Source organism: Styela clava, chromosome 8 (assembly GCF_964204865.1).
Source record: "Styela clava chromosome 8, kaStyClav1.hap1.2, whole genome shotgun sequence".
Lineage (NCBI taxonomy): Eukaryota > Metazoa > Chordata > Ascidiacea > Stolidobranchia > Styelidae > Styela > Styela clava.
The window spans coordinates 11144424-11165332 of record NC_135257.1 but is presented as its reverse complement, the minus strand read 5'-3'; the positions used below and the strand labels follow the sequence as shown (position 1 = coordinate 11165332).

General features: G+C 34.3%; 4 protein-coding genes across 4 annotated transcripts; 2 read left to right on the top strand and 2 right to left on the bottom strand.

Annotated features, from left to right (window-relative positions):
- Positions 1–3218: 3218 nt before the first annotated feature.
- Positions 3219–9754, bottom strand: LOC120345366 (ras suppressor protein 1-like). The gene is made up of 7 exons (XM_039414790.2): positions 9611–9754; positions 8644–8815; positions 7143–7261; positions 5929–6011; positions 5600–5714; positions 5156–5288; positions 3219–4122 (listed from the first exon to the last, which is right to left on the bottom strand). Exons 1-7 carry the CDS (start codon positions 9714–9716, stop codon positions 4020–4022), a joined length of 831 nt encoding a protein of 276 aa, XP_039270724.2. The 5' UTR covers positions 9717–9754; the 3' UTR covers positions 3219–4019.
- On the bottom strand, positions 9753–12080 carry LOC120345367 (ras-related protein O-RAL-like). Its single transcript, XM_039414791.2, has one exon. It carries the CDS (start codon positions 11949–11951, stop codon positions 11310–11312), a length of 642 nt encoding a protein of 213 aa, XP_039270725.1. The 5' UTR covers positions 11952–12080; the 3' UTR covers positions 9753–11309.
- Positions 12081–14299: 2219 nt separating this feature from the next.
- LOC120345360 (spliceosome-associated protein CWC27 homolog) lies at positions 14300–15854 on the top strand. Its single transcript, XM_039414784.2, has one exon. The coding sequence runs from the start codon at positions 14323–14325 to the stop codon at positions 15850–15852; it is 1530 nt and encodes a 509-aa protein (XP_039270718.2). The 5' UTR covers positions 14300–14322; the 3' UTR covers positions 15853–15854.
- A 363-nt stretch (positions 15855–16217) lies between these two features.
- Positions 16218–19513, top strand: LOC120345364 (snRNA-activating protein complex subunit 3-like). Its single transcript, XM_039414787.2, has 8 exons — positions 16218–16346; positions 16427–16557; positions 16883–17063; positions 17683–17829; positions 18073–18257; positions 18613–18780; positions 18896–18980; positions 19203–19513. The coding sequence occupies exons 1-8, from the start codon at positions 16251–16253 to the stop codon at positions 19374–19376; spliced, it is 1167 nt and encodes a 388-aa protein (XP_039270721.1). The 5' UTR covers positions 16218–16250; the 3' UTR covers positions 19377–19513.
- The last annotated feature ends 1396 nt before the right edge of the window (positions 19514–20909 follow it).

Genomic DNA, 20909 nt, shown 5'->3' with positions numbered 1-20909 from the left:
ATTAGCTATTACTTTTTTTTTTCGCCATGACGTCATCAAAAAAAATTGCCATTGGGTGGCGCTACGTGTCCATATATTTGAGCATAGCTCTCTTGTCTTAGGATATGTTTATATTGCGTTGACGAATAAATGATTTTGAAGTCCACGTCGAGAATACAATGTTGTTTTTAAGAGCAAATTCATTATGCGACCCGGAGAAAGAGGAGCGTCGTCTGTCTCCGGCTATTGCTTGTGAGTTGTAATACAAATCAGAATATCGTAATAATATTTGGAATTTGCATAACATTTGATTGAAAAACTTCAGTTTGAGAGGCAATGTAAATGTATCAGCAAATATAACAAATATTTGAACGGCGGAACGGCACATAAATAATGCCTTTCTGGTCTGCTTTCATTCCGATTTCTCACACTATTCCACAATGCCTTAACACTTCGCGTTTTTATACAAGTTATGATCCCTGCCTGTATGACCTTTTGTCACTGGATAACAGAAAAATCGTTGTATCGACGACATATAGTGTCGTTTTAGATAAAAGATTTTAAAGCCGGCCATGCATTTTCTTGCTTTTTCGTTTTGTGTCAGAGCGCATTTGAAGCGCCATGAAAATTGAGAAGGAATTTTATTTCCTCAACAATTTTTAAACGATATACATTATACTCGAAATAAATATAACTCTCTGTTCTACAGCGAAATATGAAATAAAATGTCTTTTTCATCGAAAAAATTATAGTGGATTTATCTGCGCATAAGTTCTACCTGCAATTAAAACTTTGACTAGAATTAAGCCTGTACATAAATCACAATTCCTACTTTCTGACATTGCTCCTCTAGATTCTTACTCGCGCGTATTGCGAAAACGACTGAGCAAACTCTTTGTTTGTTGTCAGACTGTCCTCGATTAAGGGAATCTTCTACACAAAGATATTAATCATTACCAGTCCTAATTAGAACCAGTGTACAAGCCATCGCTTATCTGTTACTTTTTATTGACAGTGGTTAATTAGGTACATATGACTACATTGTTTTAGTTTACCTGTTTGTTCATTTTTCAATGTGTGTTTAACACTCGTTACTTTGCCGCTGGGTTATTTGATCAGCATATGCATATTTTTATTTTATTGACAAAAAGGACGACAGTACCAACACGAATTCGATTAATAACTAGAGCTGCGTGCAGCTTTAACAGGCTTCCCGCGTAAAAAAAAATTTGCATTTTATTGCTAGCTGAGAACTTCTGCACATTTGAGGTGAATTTCAAGTTTGTAGGACCAATTTGAAAAAATAATAATAATAAATAATTAATAATAATAATAAAACACAGGAATACAATAGGTTCCCTGCTGACAAGCAGCGGGAAACCTAATTAGGAATCGATGTACTGGCTTTATGGCGAGCAGGTAACAAAAACTCGAAAATAGCTGGACATACATTGTACATAAGTTTGGACAAATACGTTGCGGTATTTGTGACAAACTGCATATTCTCTATAAATACATTTAAAACTAACGTATAGCCTACAATATTCGGTACACCTTATCGACGTAGTACATCCTTGAAGGCACGCCTGTTTGACGAGAACTGCTCTATATATACCTTTGTATGAACGCACGCGATATACATATTGAATGTTTCGGCTGAATCTGACTAACCCACGCCCCATAAGATCTTACCGACCGAATAGGATATTATTTTTAACCTGGGGAAGAGGAAAGCCGATTAGACGACTTAACCATATGGCATACCACGGTCTCTCGTCGAGTTACGGCCATACACCCTACTTAGTAGTTAGTACGATTCGCCACCCGCCGTAGGTATGACAAAGCATCCATATTAAACAATTTCGATTGATTGCTTTACGTCGACAATACATTAAAAGAATGTAATAATATTTGCAATAGGTTGCTCACGCTGGTAATTGATTCGCATTTGGCCTTGATTCCCACGACATCACGAATTTACAATGTGAGGTAATGTTGTATGAACGCGATAACCTGTAACGTACTTAAATTGAACATGCACCGATAGCTTGCCTGAAGCTGAAAGCGATAAAGTCATACAGCAGCATCAAAATTAAGAGACGTGGGAGATTAGAGTTGGACGTGGGCTATATGACAGAAGAGCTAAAAGAGTCTTGGGGGAACTAAATGATTTAATTTATATCCTGGTGTTCATGTATGATTCTAATGAATTTTATTTGTATGGGCATAAGCCGCATAACATACATACAACAACTGCTGGTTATCTTCCTATAGGTTATGCTACGCCTATTTTCTTGATCTTATCGTCGTTACTGTTTAGCGCTTGTGCTTTGTTATAGAGAAAAGATCGAAATAAAAGTGAAATGCAACATACACGGAATGGAGAAAAAATGATCGCCTCATCTGACGGAATGAGGTATGACCGCCTCGTCTGTATAAAATCGGGAGCAGTTCTCATTGAGAAAACAGGAATAAAGCAAAGCTTCATAAAGTCTAGTCAGTTGTTCTGCCATGCTCTACCCTCATCGACCACAAAGTATATAACGAATTGGGCGGCATTTTACAATCTATAGAATTATGTAGCAAGGAGGAAACGGCTTTGCAATACCTCATTACACGCCAACCACTTGAAAATATGTTTATTTCCCACCATTCTTTTGTATATTCGCAATATAATTTCGGCATTATTAAATATTGGAATCAACAAAACGATTAGGACAAAAGGAAAAGCAACCCTAGACAGATATTTGGCAGTTACATCATCAATAGAACATTGCAAAAATAATCAAGATTTTCACATTATTCACCGAGGAAGAAGAAAAGGATTTGGAACCTCTAAAATGTTTAATGGGCTGACAGTTGATGACTTACGCAGATTGGCTTGGCAATTCATAGTAGTCAATGAGATAATATTGTCATAAACCTGGGCATAAAATCATAAGACTGGAACAGGCGGAGTCGGTGGTTTTCCGGCAACGATGCTCATTATCTCCGCAATTTGCGGAGGGATCAAGCCTTGCTCGAGCCTCAGCCTTCAACCAGGTTAATGTTAGGATTTTCAATGATGTGGAAACACATGCGCTCTTGAAACACATCCACTTGAAGCAACGGACATTCGGAACATGGATTAGATAAGGCGAGGCTAATTTTTAGCACTAAAAATTTTTTTTTCACATTACCGCCAAGAAGCTGGACAATTTTATTCGTTCGTCCTTCAAACTAATCCATCACAAAACAAGTAGTTTTCCATGTACATGATATTATAATTTTTAAATGCACTTAGCGATATAAAATAATACTATGTATAAAAATGTTGAATCAAAAATAGCTATTTACATATTTTCGAATTATGATTACAGGCAGCGGCAGAAGTTACTGATCGATATTTGAGGAAAATCCTCAAGACAAAAACTCGGCTGAGAGTATTTCAAAACTTGTAAAACCTCAAACACTGAATGCAGATAAAGTCAGAATTGTTTTCTCATCGTCAGTAATAAATTCCAGCAGTGAAAAATGGAAGTTGAAGATGAATTCCAACGGAGGACTTGCTTCCAAGTAAACAACATGAAAAATTAAAAGACTTGTGACCAATTTTTTACTCTAATATAGCAGTCAGTATTTAATGTGAAACAGACATTAATCTGGATGAACGATTCAAATAGATGAAAATTTACTTTGACCCTAGACATCGATGATGGAGTGAATATAGAGATTGATAATAAAGTGAATGCATGAGCATAGTCTGCTAAATACCCGAACCTAATTGTTAGCTTTTCTTCCTTTGAATCAAAGTAAAATCCAGTCCTAGGTCCTGACACATGTAACATATTAGCCATCAGCATCATGTTCATAACACGCAACCACTGATTCTTTGTCAAGAGTAATTTGTTGTTACATAATGATGATGTACAGTAGCTCAATTCTCTCTGATGTAGTTCTTTCAGCCAGCTTTCCGTATACAAGAAATAAAATAATTCAGCAGAAGTGTTGAGCATATGATGTTTGCGGCAAGTTAGTGTTGATCTTAGACAAGGATACATTCACTTATTCTTGTGCTGGAGAGGTTTTCTGCTAGTCTTTTTCGATTTATCAGCTTTCTTCGGCGGAGGAGCAGGATTAGCTGACATATGTCGACCATATAAACTGTAGAAAAAATAATTTGTTGAAAAGAAAACATAAAAGAATAACCCTATCATTGAATTAAAAATATTTGATTTTTATAAAAGGAACAAAATTTGCTCAGCCGCCACAATCCATCAACATCAATAATTTTGTTTTCTAAATTTAACCTCAATTTTAGTTCGACAACAACTCTTAATGGAGCTCGTCTCAAAAAACACCAACTAGGTACTTCTCACTTTTTCCATACAATACCTGGCAAGGACATATATTACTCTTCCTCCAGCCTCAATCATAAAACTAATCTAACATATAAATGTAATATCTTACTTTGCTAAATCCTTCATCCATGCACAATCAGAGGCAACTGTCTACTCTTCGACGAGTGAAAACTTTTCCACAAATGAATTAGTCTTTTATATGTTAGGCTATCATACTGGTTACAGAATATTACTTTACTCGAATCACCTAAGTTAAATATAAGGATGTACTGCGACACCATGTATATATTGAAATTCTTACTGATCAAGATGTCTACATCACGTGTCGCTTTTTCCTTTGTCTCACTAAGCACGGCAGCCCTTTTAACCTAATATTATCGCTATTCACCTGTGTATTCTATCAAGGCTAGGTCAAACATTTCTAAGCATTTTCATTACTCACCAATATTCTACTGGATCTGCATTAAAGAATTTTTTCTATAAAAAGAAAACATGCTATGACACTCACTATTCATGAGTATCAGATTTGATATAATCGAAAATATGAGTGATTTATTCGAATAACCTTATTCAAATATAAGGTTATACTGCAACACCATGTATATATTGAAATTCTTCCTCCTCGGAATGTCTACACTGTGTGTCATTGTTTTTTTCCCTTAACTCACTAATCACGGCTGCTCTTTCAACCTAATAAGGTGTGTATGTGTTCACATGTGTATTCTATCAAGGCTAGGTTAAGCATTTTCATTCTTCACCAATATTTCACTGGATCTACATTAAAAACATGTGTACTATAATCTTTCAATAAATAGAAAAGATGTTATGACACTCACTATTCATAAGTTTCAGATTTGATATAATCGAAAACATGATTGATTCCAAGTTGAAATTGATCTTTGATAGGTTGAACCCAAGGGTTACGATCCACCTTGAATACACCTTTTGATCCAGTTAGATCAAGTCGACCTAGAACAAAATACATGTTGAAAGACCTAAATTTTAAGTATTAGCAAGAAGGAAGCATATTTGGATGTAAAAATAAATCTCTTTATCTTTTTATGAATTTGGTGACTAAATTACTTATTAGGCCCAGAACATGAACAGATGCTGTCATGCAGGATGATGAATCGTTGGTCAACGATGGGCCTGTGCGATTTCTTACTTGGTAACTGGTGGGCATCGCATGCTCTGATGTTTTAAATCTTCAGCCTCAAATTCACATATTGCAAATTTTTACATTATTTAGCACTAAGAAACTAACAATCATTTATTCTTACCTATTTCAGGTGGTAGAACAGTCAAACGATTGCCCTGAACATGAAGTTCTCTTAGTTTTGATAAATCACCTATCTCTTTTGGCAGTGAAACTAAATCATTGTCTCTCAGACTGAGCTGTAAAAAATATGATGAGTACATAACAATTATAACAGAAGTTATTAATACTAATCTGATTCCAAATCAAATCCAAAAACAATGAAAATCCCATTATTATTAAATAATGTGAATTCACCAAAATACCAAGCCCTGAGCATTGACATAAATGAACCAATAACTAAGTATCCAGACGAAAGAAGACTAAGGAAAAGTCAACAAAAAATTGACTCACTATTTGCAGATTTTTGAGCTTAGTAACTTCTGATGGAAATGTTTCAAACTCATTGTCAGCAAGGTATAAACCACGTAATGACGCTGAAATAGAAAATGGAGATAACAAATTTGTATGAACATGTAAACTGGTAGTTCAGTCAAGAATTAAGAACAAGATTGCCATTCCATTACTGATTACCCAGCGAGTACAGAGGTTTGAATCCCATGGGGATGCCTGTGTGCAAGGCGATTCAAAAAACTGCTGGTTGACTACAGCATCTGAAATCACTCAATCCCAAGCACCTGGAAACATATCTGCTTAGCTATCCCAATACATGACCTGGACTTTGTCATCGAGAGGCTGTGGTTTTCATTATATGAATGACTCATATTTTGTATCACCATATTTATTAGAATGTATCAGCCTTTTAAAATCAAAAATATGTAACATTAATCACAAGTTGCTATTGGCTTTTATATATAACACATTGGTGATAACTATGGTAGTTTATTTGATAGATATAAAGAACTGCCCAATAAAATGAATCTGAACCAAACATACTTCTATTCAATATTCCTACTATGAAAATGTTGACACCTCTAAAGTGTTAGATATATATTACAGTGATATCTCGATAGTCGAACATAATTCGTTCAGGACTGGTTCGACTTGTGATTTGTTCGAGTACCAAAACTTTTTGGCCATAATAAACAATGGTAATTATTTTAATTCGTTCTTGCGCATTCCAAAAAATAAAAAAACTTGTACCTAAACAACAATAATTATTTAAATGTGTAGGCATACACATTAAAATATTAAACATAACAAAAATATAAAAAGTGTTATATCAGTTACTGTACGTTTAAACACATTTCTGTGGGTTATATGGGATTCGTTTTTTTGCGTGCGATCGTGTCATAAAAAATTGTGCCAATTTCATGTTAGTCATGAAGATTGTTGTGTCGATAGTCTACTGTGACAGATTGCATACCCATGTCAACTCGTTTCAGCATTCGTGTCCATATATCTCTTGTTGAATGGTCGAAAAGCAGCAGAGATGTGCGGTTCAGATGACGTCATCTCACTCGGTGCCGCGCTCAGGTTTTCCAGCACGAGATTAGAGTACCACATCATTTTCGACTAGAATTTTTAGGTCGACTAACGAATTGTTCGAGTATCGACTACTGAGGTATCACTGTATTTGCATAATCATTCAACTTTAAAGTACTTACTCATAAAAAAGAAGTTTGCTGGAAGCGATTGTTCTGTAAGATTGTTGTATGATAGATCCAGAATTTCAAGCTTCGGAAAGGAACCAAATCCTCTTGGTAGATGGTATAATCTGTTCATTCTGTACCAATGAATAAAATAAATGAATTGAGGAATTACATTCTAACATTCAGTTTTCTAAGCAAACACAATATGAAAGTACAAAAGCACAAAAATAATTTGTTAAATTATTTCAATACAAGAAGAGTTAAAATGATAAGAAAAATATTGGGGTGCTATACCACCAGCTCTCAAAGCTTTGTTTGGCCAGTATCGATAAAAGAGCATCTAACAGAAAAAAGACATTAGTTAGTAAATTTTGCAGACAATAACAATCAGCATCACCTAATGTAGAACAAGAGATCAATGCCCAAATATATTAAGGACACAAAGAATTGATTGAACCGCCATTTCGACTGACCACCACATCGCAACTAGCGCAAATGCGAAACCGCCACAAGGTGCACCATTTTCATTTTAATGACAGTGACGTAATGTGATTACTCAAATGATGAGTAGCGTGACAACTTTCAATTGTTGCAGCGCACCACATCTCATCTATCCGTCTGGCTTCCCAGACGTTATGCAGTCCTGTTAACGTGTAGACGTTTGTTTATGATCACTGTTTCAAGTTTTATTATTAAGTTGTGACGCTGTTCTCAAACGGATTTCAGTTGTATGCGAGTTTCTATTCTGGGCAGATAGCGATTAGGCAACAAAACAATGACGTCTACACACACTTCAATCAAATCCCAAAGAGCCACAAAATACAAGTAATAGCCTTGTAGCGACAACATAAATCTTTAACCACTGAAAATGCTAAGGCAATTAATTGGTCTAGTAATTGATAAAAGGCGATTTTTCCATAAGGACAACTAAAATAATTCTAACAACATAATATCAAAATGATCTATAGGCCCACTTCGTGTCCAATAATCTCTAATTTAGTACTCATATTATGAGTCATATGGCTTTATATATAGGAAGCGTGAACTTGTATAGGTACTTCGGACAGTATCTGTTCAATAACGTAACTTATTTAGACAAAATAGCAAAACAAAAGTGGCAAGAATATCTTACATGGAATTCTGTGTATAATGCTCAAATTTGCAAATAGAAACTATAATATTGTCAGTATGATTTAAAGATGCAACTTTCTAAACTGTCTCTAGAAAAACCTCATCATTTTGTTTGGTTTGGACAAAATTTTCAGGTAAAAAATGTGGATACTTGCTTTAAAATTTAAATTTAAAAGACTTTTTAAAGATGTCAAAAAAGGTATAGGAGACCTGAGAGATGGAAATGAAGTGATTTTACATTTTAGATACATAAGTTATAATTATCTTCATAATTATCACTAGGTCATGATTTCACTGATACGATCACTCAATATTGGTTTTGTTGAGAGTTGACAAAAGATATAAAATAGACAAAGGATATCAAATACAAGTCATGGTAACACACCCTAAATTCAAATGCTTTAATTGCTGCATTCCACTGAGTGATGTGGGTAATTCCTCAATCAAATTGTTGAATAGATTTAAAATAGACAAATTTGCAAGTTCTCCGATACTTGGTGGAACTGCAGTTAATTTGTTGTGACTCATCGTTAACTGTGTCAAATGGTCCAGCATCACTGAAAAACAAAAGTTAAATACAATAATAATTGAGATAAAAATGTTAATATTTGAATTTGGTTCAACAAAGAATTGTACAAAAAGACCCAATTAGATAAATATTTCTATCTCATAAACACCACAAGAGTTTCTCATGTTAGTTTAACACAAAAGAAATGTCATGAGAAATGTCAAATTTTACATCTATAAAATCTGGCAAACATCATCAACTTTGCAGTTGGAAGTAGGAGTTGGCATAAAAGTCCTCCTTTATATTGGTTTCGAATTGATCAAACTTATTCAGACATCTCTACATCGCACACTTAAGGACATTCATAAATATAGCACAAAATAAAACATTGTGAACAGAAGCAAAATAAATAACATAAATAGAGAAAAACAATCCAAAAAGGCATACTAGCAGAGAAACTATTACAAATTGATCTAAAACAGTATTTTAGAATATTGAATGCAGTATAGATTGGGTCATGTTTGAGATAGAACTTCGCATAAATCATGTAATATAAAAATTCATTGAATTTGATATTGCAATATAATATATTAAAATTGCATGAACAAGGCAAAAAAATTTCAAATTTGAATAATTCAACCAATCATGGCATTCAAGTCGCAACATTTCCATTACAAGTATTCAAATATAACATAACAAAGGATCTTCCACCACGGGTCATGTAACATGGAAAAAATACCGTCATATCAGATATATATACTTCTGTGGAGATAAAAACCACCTCTAAAAGTAATGTTTCTAAAACATTCAACGCTATTTTCAAATCTGGACAGATTTTACATACTTAGCCCGGGAACTTCATTCACATTTTGAATCCCTTTATCACTGAGATCAACTTCTCGACATCTTGACTCTTTCGCTTCTTCAACAATTTTTTTCAACTTTGACATTGTCAATGATTTTCAAAAAATGTCATGTATCAATAATCTAAAGAGTATGCGAAAACACAATAAAACAACAATTAGCAGAAAATTTAATAAAATATAGAAACTCGACATATTCTTACAGGTCGAAAGAATTGTAAGATTCACCAAGTTGAACAAAGAAATCATATTTATACACAGACAATAAACCACAAGGTAATATTAATAATAGGAATAATATTTATTGTACACTAAACAGCGAAATCAAAAATATCAAGCCCAAGCTATTGCATAAAATGCACCTCCCAACTTCAGATAAAAACAATAACACATAAATCATGTACTTGGACAAATATTTTGAAAAGTGTTCGAAATATTTAAATGTCAGGCTATTACATAAATCTGAAGCACTGGTGAATATGGCTGTACATGATTTACATTAGAATGACATTATTTCCAGAAAGGAATTGTGTTGTGAGCTCATGAAATATGATAAGCTGCTCAGTTAAGTTAGAACATAGCAAATATCCTGGATACCGAGATATTAAGCAGTATCATACTAAATGTTCAAATCGGTCCCAAAGGATTCAATTAGACACAGAATAATTCGTTGTATGGAAGAATAATTTAAAGATATAGATAACCATAATATAATCAACTTTAGAATTCTAAGGTATGCTTCACACAGACAGCATTTTTTCACAGAAGCTTTAAAGGAGTATCACTGCTGAGTGCAGATTGATTGTCACACCAGTGTCTTTACCAGTGATATTTATTCATTTCAAGATGTTGAGCAAAAAGTTTGAGAATACACTACAATTTTTCTACAATATCATAGCCTCAATTAAGTCAAAAATTATCTACAGGAAGAACAAGATCAATCTGCAGGTTAATATGATATGAAGTATTAACAAATTATGAATTGAAATACAATTAAATAGAAAGCAGAGGTTATAGATAAAATTGTGGAATCATAAATTACAAGGATAAAAGCAGTCATTTCCACTTCTTCATCTACAGGCTTTTAATCATATGCTATGACATGTGATTGATTACTGGATAGCAATTAATTTACCTAATAGCAACAAACAATATGTAATTTCATAGTAAAGTCCTTGGACTTCCAAAATTTTTCAAACTATAATTAGTGCCATAAACAAAGGTCCTGCTTCTCCAAAAAAGTTAACATGTGACTATTCAAAGATGGTTTTTCTCTCATTTTTTGGAATATGAAAGTTTGGGCATGAAATAAATTGTCATGACTGCAACTTTGCTCAAACATTTTTGAAGACAATTTATGCTAAAAAATGGAATAGTAGCATTATTTTTAAATAGTTTGCACATAGACATAGTGTACTCAAACAGTTAAATACTAGCGAGTTATGGCAGAAAGATGAATATAGTCTCTGACATATATTGACAAAATTTTTCAAAAAAATTAAAAGACCAAAAAACACATTTAATGTGCAGCTTTACATTGATCAAGTACATAAATCTGTAAGTACGTGCAGTTGTAATTTTGCCACTGCAAGTCTTGAAATAAAATTATATAGAGAATTGTTTTCAACTACCATTCAGATGGTCTTAAGTTTCGTGATGCGATTATGACGACATAAGGAATCAAACAATTGTGCAGCATTTTTTGCATCGTCCAATACAGTCTTCAGATTCAGGACTATTGCTTGAAGTTTGTGCAGTCGCGACTTTGTTTTTCTCATCTTTGATCAATTTTAATAAATCGAAAAATACTTTGTCAACATTGCTTCTTGTCTTGGCCGATGTTTCGACATACTGAACTCCCATATTATCAGCAAATTGTTGTGCTTCACTTTGTGTGACTTGACGTTTGTCTTCTAAATCAGACTTATTACCAACAAGAATAAATGGAATATTGTTCGCTGTTACTGAATCAGCTCCTTTAACGCGCAATATTTGATCCCTGAATTCCTGGGTGTCATCAAAAGAGGTTTTTTCCGCAATTGAAAATACAACCAAAAAACCTTCTCCGCTTCGAAAATAATTATCTCTGATGGCTGCATAGTCTTCTTGTCCAGCTGTGTCTAAAATATCTATTTGAGCATCTTCACCATCCAAAATTACTTTTTTTCGATAACTGTCAGCTTTGGTTGGTTCATAATCTTCAACAAATTCGTCGTACATGAACTGGAGAGTAAGCGCAGATTTGCCAACTCCTCCACTTCCAACCATTATAACTTTGTGAAGTGCAGCTTGAGCATTTGATTTATTTTTGTTAGCTGCCATTTGTTAACATTCGTATAGTCTATCTATCACAAAATATAATTCTCTAGTAACACAGAGGCACAATACATCGACTCAAATTATTGCAACGAAAATAGCCGCACCCAAAAAATCAAAGACCTTCGATAAAAAGGGGGCGTGGAATCTAAGCCCGAAATCACAAGCCATGACGTTACGTCACATTCCGCAAGTGTCAGGTTGACATGCAGCGCCAAAACAATAATGTATGAATGCTTAAAGTCAAAAAAAGAGCATCAGTTGAATGACCGGGGCAGTTTCTTACACCATCGTGATCGACTGAGGACACTTCAATCCAGAATAGCTGAATAGAGGTTTGGTAGTGTCATAAATAAACCATATAAGACTCAAACTCCATCATCTGAACATATTAACATTGAGGTTTTCCAGCTGTAAGCTCTGAAGTTACAAACGTATTCCGCGTGACTGTGCTCTTGAGTTTGAAATTGTCTATTTGTTAAAAGCGCTAGTTCAGGGTTATTTATGAGTCAGCTGAAAAAATATAATAGACTACATCCTATTCCTTTCTTCATTTTTTATTTTTTCATAAAATTGAGTTGAATCAATTCTGTACATACAGACATAGACGAATGCCGGTACCGTACCCGTTGCCTATTTCGGCATTTGTTTTGATAGCAATAAGAAAATGATATCCCCCCTTTTTATGAAATATACATCTTATATAAAAATATAAGAGGTTCATATTTTAGCCACGGCCCACGGGTGCTGTTAAAGACAAACTAAACAGTTGTTCTGGTCTAAGACTCATAAGTATAAGTATATTTTGATTATAATATAAGTAGACTATACTTCTGCTTTTTATGGTGACAAATAACATACATTGATTCTCTCTGTGTACTAATATTACTATATATTTATTATATTTAATTATTTCAAGTAAATTCTGAGAAAATATTTTCGGATACGAATATGAAGGGAGGAATATGAAATATCGAATATGTTTTAAATTATCATCACGTTCATGTGAAAGATTGCATAAATCATTTGTCTATATCTTCTTCACGTTAATCATATCTAAAACGACATAAATACGAAAGGTAATTGTTTTTGCTGTTTACTAGCTTGGGATATCATACGTTTTGATCTACATGTCTGATGACTCAAAATTCCTAATTTTTTGATGAAAATGTTCCCAACTATCTAAAATTCAAATATTTACTATATTGAATATAATGAATTGTGAATGTATTTGAATATTCAATTTGTTTTATACGCCTGTGCGATAAGGCATTTACATATAACTTGGTTAAAGATTTGTCAGTTTCCTATTACTGGGTATCATAACGTAGTTACTTTGCAGTATCACATTCATTACCACACTAAGCTAAAAATGAGAACAATCTGCTACTCCTGTATTCACGTCTTGAAATCACGGTGTGTTAATCTAAACACCGAACCAGAAAATGTTTATGCATATCGGCAAATTGCAATTGCTTAATTCTTTATAATTAGGTAGATTTGTTGCGATATATACCTATGTGTTGTGAATGTGATGATAGATATTTGATAATGTGACCAAAAATGTCTTTTTCTGCTAAAAACTGTCAAATGCTACGATAAAATTCTTTTTTCTTCCAGTAAATTGGATTATTATTTTCCGAAGAATGTGATGTTGATGTTTTTAGATTGCGTATTCTTTTAGTTATTGTGCAGTGTCAGGTTGGTGATTTGTGCTGATATGGAGGCCCAGACTGTCTCGTAAAGAAGGTGTTCGCACTGATTGCTATAATTGATTTCTATAAATGATTCTAAACCAGACATGGGCAAACTACGGCCCGCGGGCCAAATCCAGCATGTTGGGTAATTCAATCTGGCCTGCCTGATGCAGCCACAACCAAACTAAAATTTTGGTGTTTTAGCTGAAAATAGCTTAACTAATGAATTTGTTGAGATTGTGAATCAATTTAGTTTCAGCATGAGGCTTATTGTTTCCACTTTTGCTTTTATGGCAATGTAAATATTGTTTAAAAAATGTAATTTTTTACATCACACTTACATGGCCCGCCTATCTAGGTGTGCAAAAATTTTGGCCCTCGAATCCAAAAACCTTGCCCACCCCTGTTCTAAACCATGTTTCATTTTTGTCATCATGACAGGTTTAGTTACATAATTGGGTCTCATAAGAGTTACAAATCATTATTTTGATTTAGTGGTCTCTAGCACCAGATTCCTGGGCAACAACCTTTGTTTTTTAAAACATTCTCTTTATTTTATTCAACCTGTTTCTATTTATGTGGTAATCCCATAGTAAACAAGGCCTGGTTTTTAGGCATCCTTTCTTGTTCAGTTTTATTGTTAACTATTATTTGAATTCTTTCACAGATAAATAATTATAATGAGCAACATTTACATTAAAGAGCCCTCAACCAATGGCAAAGTTCTTTTGCATACATCACTTGGGGATATTGATATTGAATTATGGTCGAAAGAGGCACCTATAGCATGCAGAAACTTTGTGCAATTATGTATGGAGGGATATTATGACAATGTTATATTTCATCGCGTAGTGCCAGGTTTCATAGTCCAGGGAGGTGATCCTACTGGGACTGGATCTGGTGGTGAATCCATTTTTGGTAAACCTTTCAAAGATGAACTGCATCAAAGATTACGTTTTGTTCGAAGAGGACTCGTGGCGATGGCTAATGCTGGTCCAAATGACAATGCTAGCCAATTTTTTTTTACTCTGGGTCCATGTAATGATTTGAACAAAAAACATACAATATTTGCTAAAGTTACGGGTGATACTGTATATAACATGGTTAGGCTTGGTGAGGTCGATGTAGATGAAAATGAAAGACCTTTAAATCCCCCAATGATAAAATGGACAAAAGTTCTTGCTAATCCATTTGATGACATTGAACCCAGAGTAGAGCCTGAGAGAAATAGGAAAAAGAAAGATGATAAAACAAAGGCTAAGAGTCAATCTCGTGCCACAAAGGATTACAAATTATTATCCTTTGGGGATGAAGCAGAGGTTGATGAAGAAGAATCCATTGAATTGGCCTTCAAAGGTTCAAAAAGTAGTCATGACTTGGCAAAAGATCCTAAATTGAGTGCTGCACCAGCTATTTCTAAACTTGAAGAAAATGATAATGAAGAAACATGTAAACGAGACAGAGACAAAAGTGAGTCTTCATCGTCAGATTCTACTGATGAGTCTTCTTCAGGAAAAGAAGAAAAAAGGAATTCTAGGCAACGAATAAAAGACAAACTTACAGCAGCGAAAAGGGCAAAAATAGATAGGTCTGATACAACTGAAAAGACGATTTCTAAAGAAAACATAAAGGATGAAAAACTGAAACAACTTCGTAACGAGTCCAGAATGCTTGCCAGAGAACTAGCAGGAAAGTCTAAAGAAAATATTGAAAAAGTTGATTCATCATCTGGAAGTGACAATGAAACTAATACTGCATCTTCAAATCAAATGTTTGCTGAATATAAAGCTCAACAGAAAATCTATCGGGATAAAATTGTTGGAACAAATAAGAAAGGATTGTCACGAGAACAGCAAACACTTGCAATGTTGGGCAGCTTTCGTTCTAAGATGTTGGCGGTAAAGGAAGAAGAGAGTAGTGAAGATGAAGCTAAAGATGATGATGACAACAATTTCAATGTTGTTGGATGGATGAATCATAAATTTAAGAATGTCGACCATGAACTTAGAGATGCTAAGGATATGAACAGAGATGTTAATGAAGATAGATATGAAATCACTGATCCCAGAAATCCTTTAAATCAAAGGAGAAGAGAGAATGATAAAAAGAAAAAAGACAGTAGTAAAGAGAGGCATAGAGATAGCAGGAGAAATGAATCTTCTCGTCGTGATCATCATCATAGTGACAGACACCACCGCCATAGGAGATGAATTCTTTTATGGCCATCTGTTTTGACTTTTGGAACAGTTAAAGTTGTCCAACGTTGATATATTTTTGAACTGAATATGCGATAACCAGAGTGTTGCTGAAAAAGGGTCAGCAAATAATATGTGATCATATTCAGGGAATGGTGAATGGCAATCTCATCTCTAGAAATGTTCTTGAAGCTGATAGAACATAGTCATCACAGGAAAAGAATAAATTATAAAATGCCATAAAGTGAATGAAAACATTAAATGTAACAATTATTTATTGATTAACCTGTAGATTTTTTATGGAATAATATGGTTTTAGTTTTATATGATTATGGTTACCATTTCACGCCATAATCACCCCAGTTATGAACTAAAATATTTTTAGAATAAGAAAGTAAATTACCTATTTCAAAATGTCAAAAATATTGAATGAGAAGAGAAATGTAAGCATCAGAGTATCTGAAGCAATGGGAATGATATCACCACTAATCCATATCGGGCAGTTCAAGGTAAACTATTATTAGAAAAGGACTAGCAATATTCCATACATTCTCCATTTTGTGTACTATGACCTAATTTTATGTTTCAGAAAGATGCCTCACAAGTACTTGATGAATTTCACATGAACATTGATAAGAAAATATCAGACACACCAGAAGATGTTGCTCATGATCTAAACACGAATGTTGAAACTGCAACCGAGTTGATGGAAGTTTGTAGGTTGGTTTTTACCAAGTACTGTGTTGCTAAAGAGACTTCACAAGTAAAAAAGCAAATTCTTCTAACTGAATTTTCTAAACTGATATAGGCAACTGCTTTCTATCCTCAATAGTCAAAACCCCATCTTAGAAATCGTTTGATCAGGTCAATTTTGAATGATATCTCATATATGGCAACAAACCTGATGATGCAGTGACTTGGTTTCGTCTGTTACACAGAAATTGTCTTCTGTGACAGTTGACATTTTTTGATGCACTGTAAGTAATATACCAGTAATTCTCTCATGTTGAGAAATACGTCAGCATACATTTTTTGTGCAATTTAGTCCAAATAAGCTTGAATGTCCTCGAGAGAAAAACTTCCATCGTTGGGAAGATGTCAAGCTTATTCCTACTGATTCTGGACTGGATACTGTGAAGGCATGGATAAAGTTGAATAAAACGAGGAATCTAGAAAAGAAAACTATTATTCTCAAGAGTAAATACACTGAATATGATTGCAACTTGGTAAGATTTTCAGAATATTCTCTTCTTTTGTTTTCATATTTTAGCATTCTGTATGATTTATAGAGATATGAATTTTAGTTTTATTGTGAATTTGTTATTAGGCAGATTATTTATTAGGATAATTCGATTTAATGCTTTATTATATAATAATAAACTAATGTTCAATTCCATATGTTGTATGGTAAGAGTATTTTGTATGACTGGTTTTTATATGATCCCGGTATTGTAGTGCTTAGGAATTTGCCAAAGCATAATTTTGAAAAAGTTTTTCCTTTTGTAAATCGTTTAAATGTAATCAAATAGCATACCACCACTTGGTATACTTTAATCATCAAAATAATTCTGTTTTGCTGGTATTAGGTTCGGTTTTATATGTAGTTATAGTTTATACAACTCAGACAATCAAACTAACACCTCGAACCTCTGAAATGTTTCATTTGTGTTCCGCATTAACAAAAAGGCTGAAAACCACTGCTGTAGCCATTTGACTTGTTGCCCTTGGGTTCCATTCTAGTATGGTTGAAGATTCCACGAGAAGAACTTCATGGCCAAAAAATAATTCGAAATTATTTTTATGTTTGATAGGCTCAAGTGGGTATAACTGGGTTTTTGTTTCCAGGAAAATCAGCTATCATCAAAGCCTGCGAAGAATAAGGATGATAAAATAAAATGTCCAGAAACTGTGATAACAATTGGTGTCAATTTTCCAAGATCATATAGAACGTATAAACACACAACTGTTGATTATAGAGTTTTAGGATCTCAGGTCAGTTTTGTCATTCCTACAATTCACATTTTTAGTCATAAGTCCCAGTAAAGGTCCGTTTTAAATAATGTCAACTTGGATTCAAGTCTACCGTATATAAAATCTATTTGTCGAGTTGGGTCCAGTACCATTTCAACTGCAAGTTGTAATTACCGTAATTCCACTAAAATTCTTCGTGTGATGTAATATGCTACTCTTGGTGACTTGGTTAATCTTTGTGCATTTATATTTATTGTTTTGTAGAAATTGACAGAACTCAGAGATATAATACCATGTGCGATAGATCAGCAACCAGTTGGTAAATTTACTGATAATCCAGATCATCCTCGGGATATTAAATGTAAAGATTTATATAAAGCTGGATTCTTTTTTATTGAAAATACTTTTTACAATGATCACCGATATGAAACTCAAAATGACATATCCAAGTAAGTTTATTTCATTATAGAAATGTATTTATTACTTATTGCAAAGCGGTGATTAGGCCAATATTTATACAATCACAGTTTGAATGCATCCTGCGCTACTTGGATGTCTTTAATATGAATTCTTCAACTAATTCTCAAAAATTATCACTTGAAGAGGGTAGAGAAGATATTGTTGTTCAACATAGCTTACCCAATTTACACTGGTTGGCTTGTGGGTTCAACTGTTAAGATTAACACTAAAAGGTTTCATTGTTCTTGTCTGTGTTATGTTTGTGCGTGCATTACAACATGGGTTATAAGTAAATTTTTTTCAGTTAAGAGTGCTTAACCAAGCTTGTTTTGTTAATGTATGCAGAATTATTTTCGACTGGGTAGAAGCAAATGGTGCGGAAATGCCCTCAGATTGCAAATGTCTTAATATGGAAGACTATACATTTGATGATTTAGATTTGTGTCTCGGCTCACCTTATCTCTACATGCATCAGGGCAATTGTGAACATGTCATAATATTCAAGGATATCAGGTAAGTTGCGGCTAAATTTGATTCAGGCACAAAACTGCTGGTTACAATATGTTAAGCTTTTAATTGACAAAAAATCAACATTTTGTTTTAACTCAAATCTGTATTCTACTTTCAGATTGCTTCATTCGGACGACTGCCAATCAAGATCAAATTACCCCCTTTCCATATCTCGTGCGAAGTTCAAGTCTTTTATATGCAAGGTTGGTGTCAATGCTCTTGAATTAGGTTAACGACCTTTATACTAATCTATGTATCTTTAGATGACCTTCTCTTCGGGGTAGACAAAATAATACTACTATATATATATATAGATGACTATGCATTAATTTGTCGAACGGGTAGCAAACATTTATATTTTTTCTCATCAATTTGCTTTCCGAGTGTTTTAATTACCGGAGATGTCTTTTATTTTCTGAACGCAGGTATGTAATTTTTTCGTTGCTACGTGGTTGACAAGAAATGATGAATTATCTGACGAAGATCCATCTTTTTTCTGTGATGCTTGCTTCAGGATGCTTCATTATAATAAAGATGGCTCGAAAGCGGCAGATTTTGTTGCATATCCATTTGTCAACCGGGAAGAGTTGGCATATTGAAGGGAAGAAATCATATGCAAGTTACTTGGATGATGATTCCACAGTTGAGCTCCAAAGCTTCATGAGCAACATAATGCGCCCTTGTGATTGATGTTTGCAATTTGCATTTGGTGATGGGTGGTCACTGGTCAGGCAATTACAGCCAAGAAATCATTTTAAAAGATACTGATAAGAGCATAGCATTGGTTGGTAAGACAAAAGGCAAAGGTTCAAGTCGACAAAAATTCTTCAGAGTGGTGGCTAAGTGAGCTTTCGGATGGTTCGAATGCGTAAATGTTAGTTATTCCAGTATGAAGAGCAAGTCTGTCGCTTGCATTGTATACACTGAAATATTTTCTCAGTGTCTACTTTTTAAGGCTTGAATGTATTTTCGCCTTTTTAATGAGGTTCGAACCCCTAAAATTTATCAATAATTTTTCAGTGTTTTGCTTTTTTATTGCCGTGGTCCCCTCTAAATGAGGCAAGTTTGTCACAGGAGCATCAAGCCAAATGTGACCTCCAGGCATAAACATGATTTTTTAGGAGTGGAGTGCGCACTCATGGGTCAAATACCGTCCAACATGGTAAGGGAATCCCAATTCCGGGGAAGCGTTTAATGCCATTGATATACATTATTCAAAGAAGAATCCTCGGAGATGGTGTAACCAACCAGTCGATGTATTTGATTCATCTAGGGCAGTGATTCCCAAACTGTGGTACGCGTACCACTAATGATACGCGAAGGTCTTCCAGGTGGTACGTGAGTACGTTATGTTTTTTATTTCCCCAAAGGGAAGTTCTTTGTTGAGATGGGGTCGATTTGGAGTTCTTCGCAGCTGTGTCGTCATCAGTATATTCCCCAGCTTTTCTTTTTAGGGGGGGGGGGGGGGGGGTTCGAAACTAGGCTATTTGTATTCTTAAAAAAATGGTATGTATTTGAGAAACAATGTACATGAGGGGCCCAAGTTGATTGACGGCGAGCCAAAATCCACAGCAGAATAAAATTGTAGGGCCATAAAAGGGGAGCGAGGAAAAGATACACCTAGCATCGCAGTTTGTTATGTAATGAAATCAATAATTATAATATTTAGCTGATAGAATTCCCGGGAAATAGAAATCAAGCACGACTTTCAACCGTAAATATAGGTTCCATTAGATTTGAACCCATGGCAATTGCACCTGTATGCTATTGCACCTATGAATTTTTTTTTGGTTTCACGGATAGTTTAACCCATACTAACCCATGGGTTTTAGCACCCGCATATAGATTGAACCCGTGGATATACGCATGGGTTCGAATTTACGGTCACCGTAAATATATACTACTACGTTTCAACAAGTAATTTGCAACTGATAGTGACTAATGAAGTTACTTGCTCATCCGGCATTGTATGAATGGCTACTCATGGCTTGTTTTGTTATACATTTTTTTTTTTTGAACATGTTTGTTTGACTTTTGTATGGATTAAGCAATGAATTAAATTTTGAAATACGCACGTCGTAATGGTCATAATGTTGTATTCCTTCAGAACTGAAATATTTTTTGGTAAGAAG

What these genes read in the sequence shown, in the direction of transcription:
- LOC120345366 (XM_039414790.2), bottom strand. Translation starts at nt 9,716, where the DNA reads ATGTCAAAGTTGAAAAAAATTGTTGAAGAAGCGAAAGAGTCAAGATGT. An exon ending in TGTTCTACCACCTGAAATAG is followed by an intron (nt 5,289 to 5,599) that starts GTAAGAATAAAT and finishes ATTTTGTTCTAG; the next exon opens with GTCGACTTGATCTAACTGGA. An exon ending in AAATCTGAAACTTATGAATA is followed by an intron (nt 4,123 to 5,155) that starts GTGAGTGTCATA and finishes TTTTTTCTACAG; the next exon opens with TTTATATGGTCGACATATGT.
- LOC120345364 (XM_039414787.2), top strand. Translation starts at nt 16,251, where the DNA reads ATGTCAAAAATATTGAATGAGAAGAGAAATGTAAGCATCAGAGTATCT. An exon ending in GAGTTGATGGAAGTTTGTAG is followed by an intron (nt 16,558 to 16,882) that starts GTTGGTTTTTAC and finishes TGTGCAATTTAG; the next exon opens with TCCAAATAAGCTTGAATGTC. An exon ending in ATAGAGTTTTAGGATCTCAG is followed by an intron (nt 17,830 to 18,072) that starts GTCAGTTTTGTC and finishes ATTGTTTTGTAG; the next exon opens with AAATTGACAGAACTCAGAGA.
- LOC120345360 (XM_039414784.2), top strand. Translation starts at nt 14,323, where the DNA reads ATGAGCAACATTTACATTAAAGAGCCCTCAACCAATGGCAAAGTTCTT.
- LOC120345367 (XM_039414791.2), bottom strand. Translation starts at nt 11,951, where the DNA reads ATGGCAGCTAACAAAAATAAATCAAATGCTCAAGCTGCACTTCACAAA.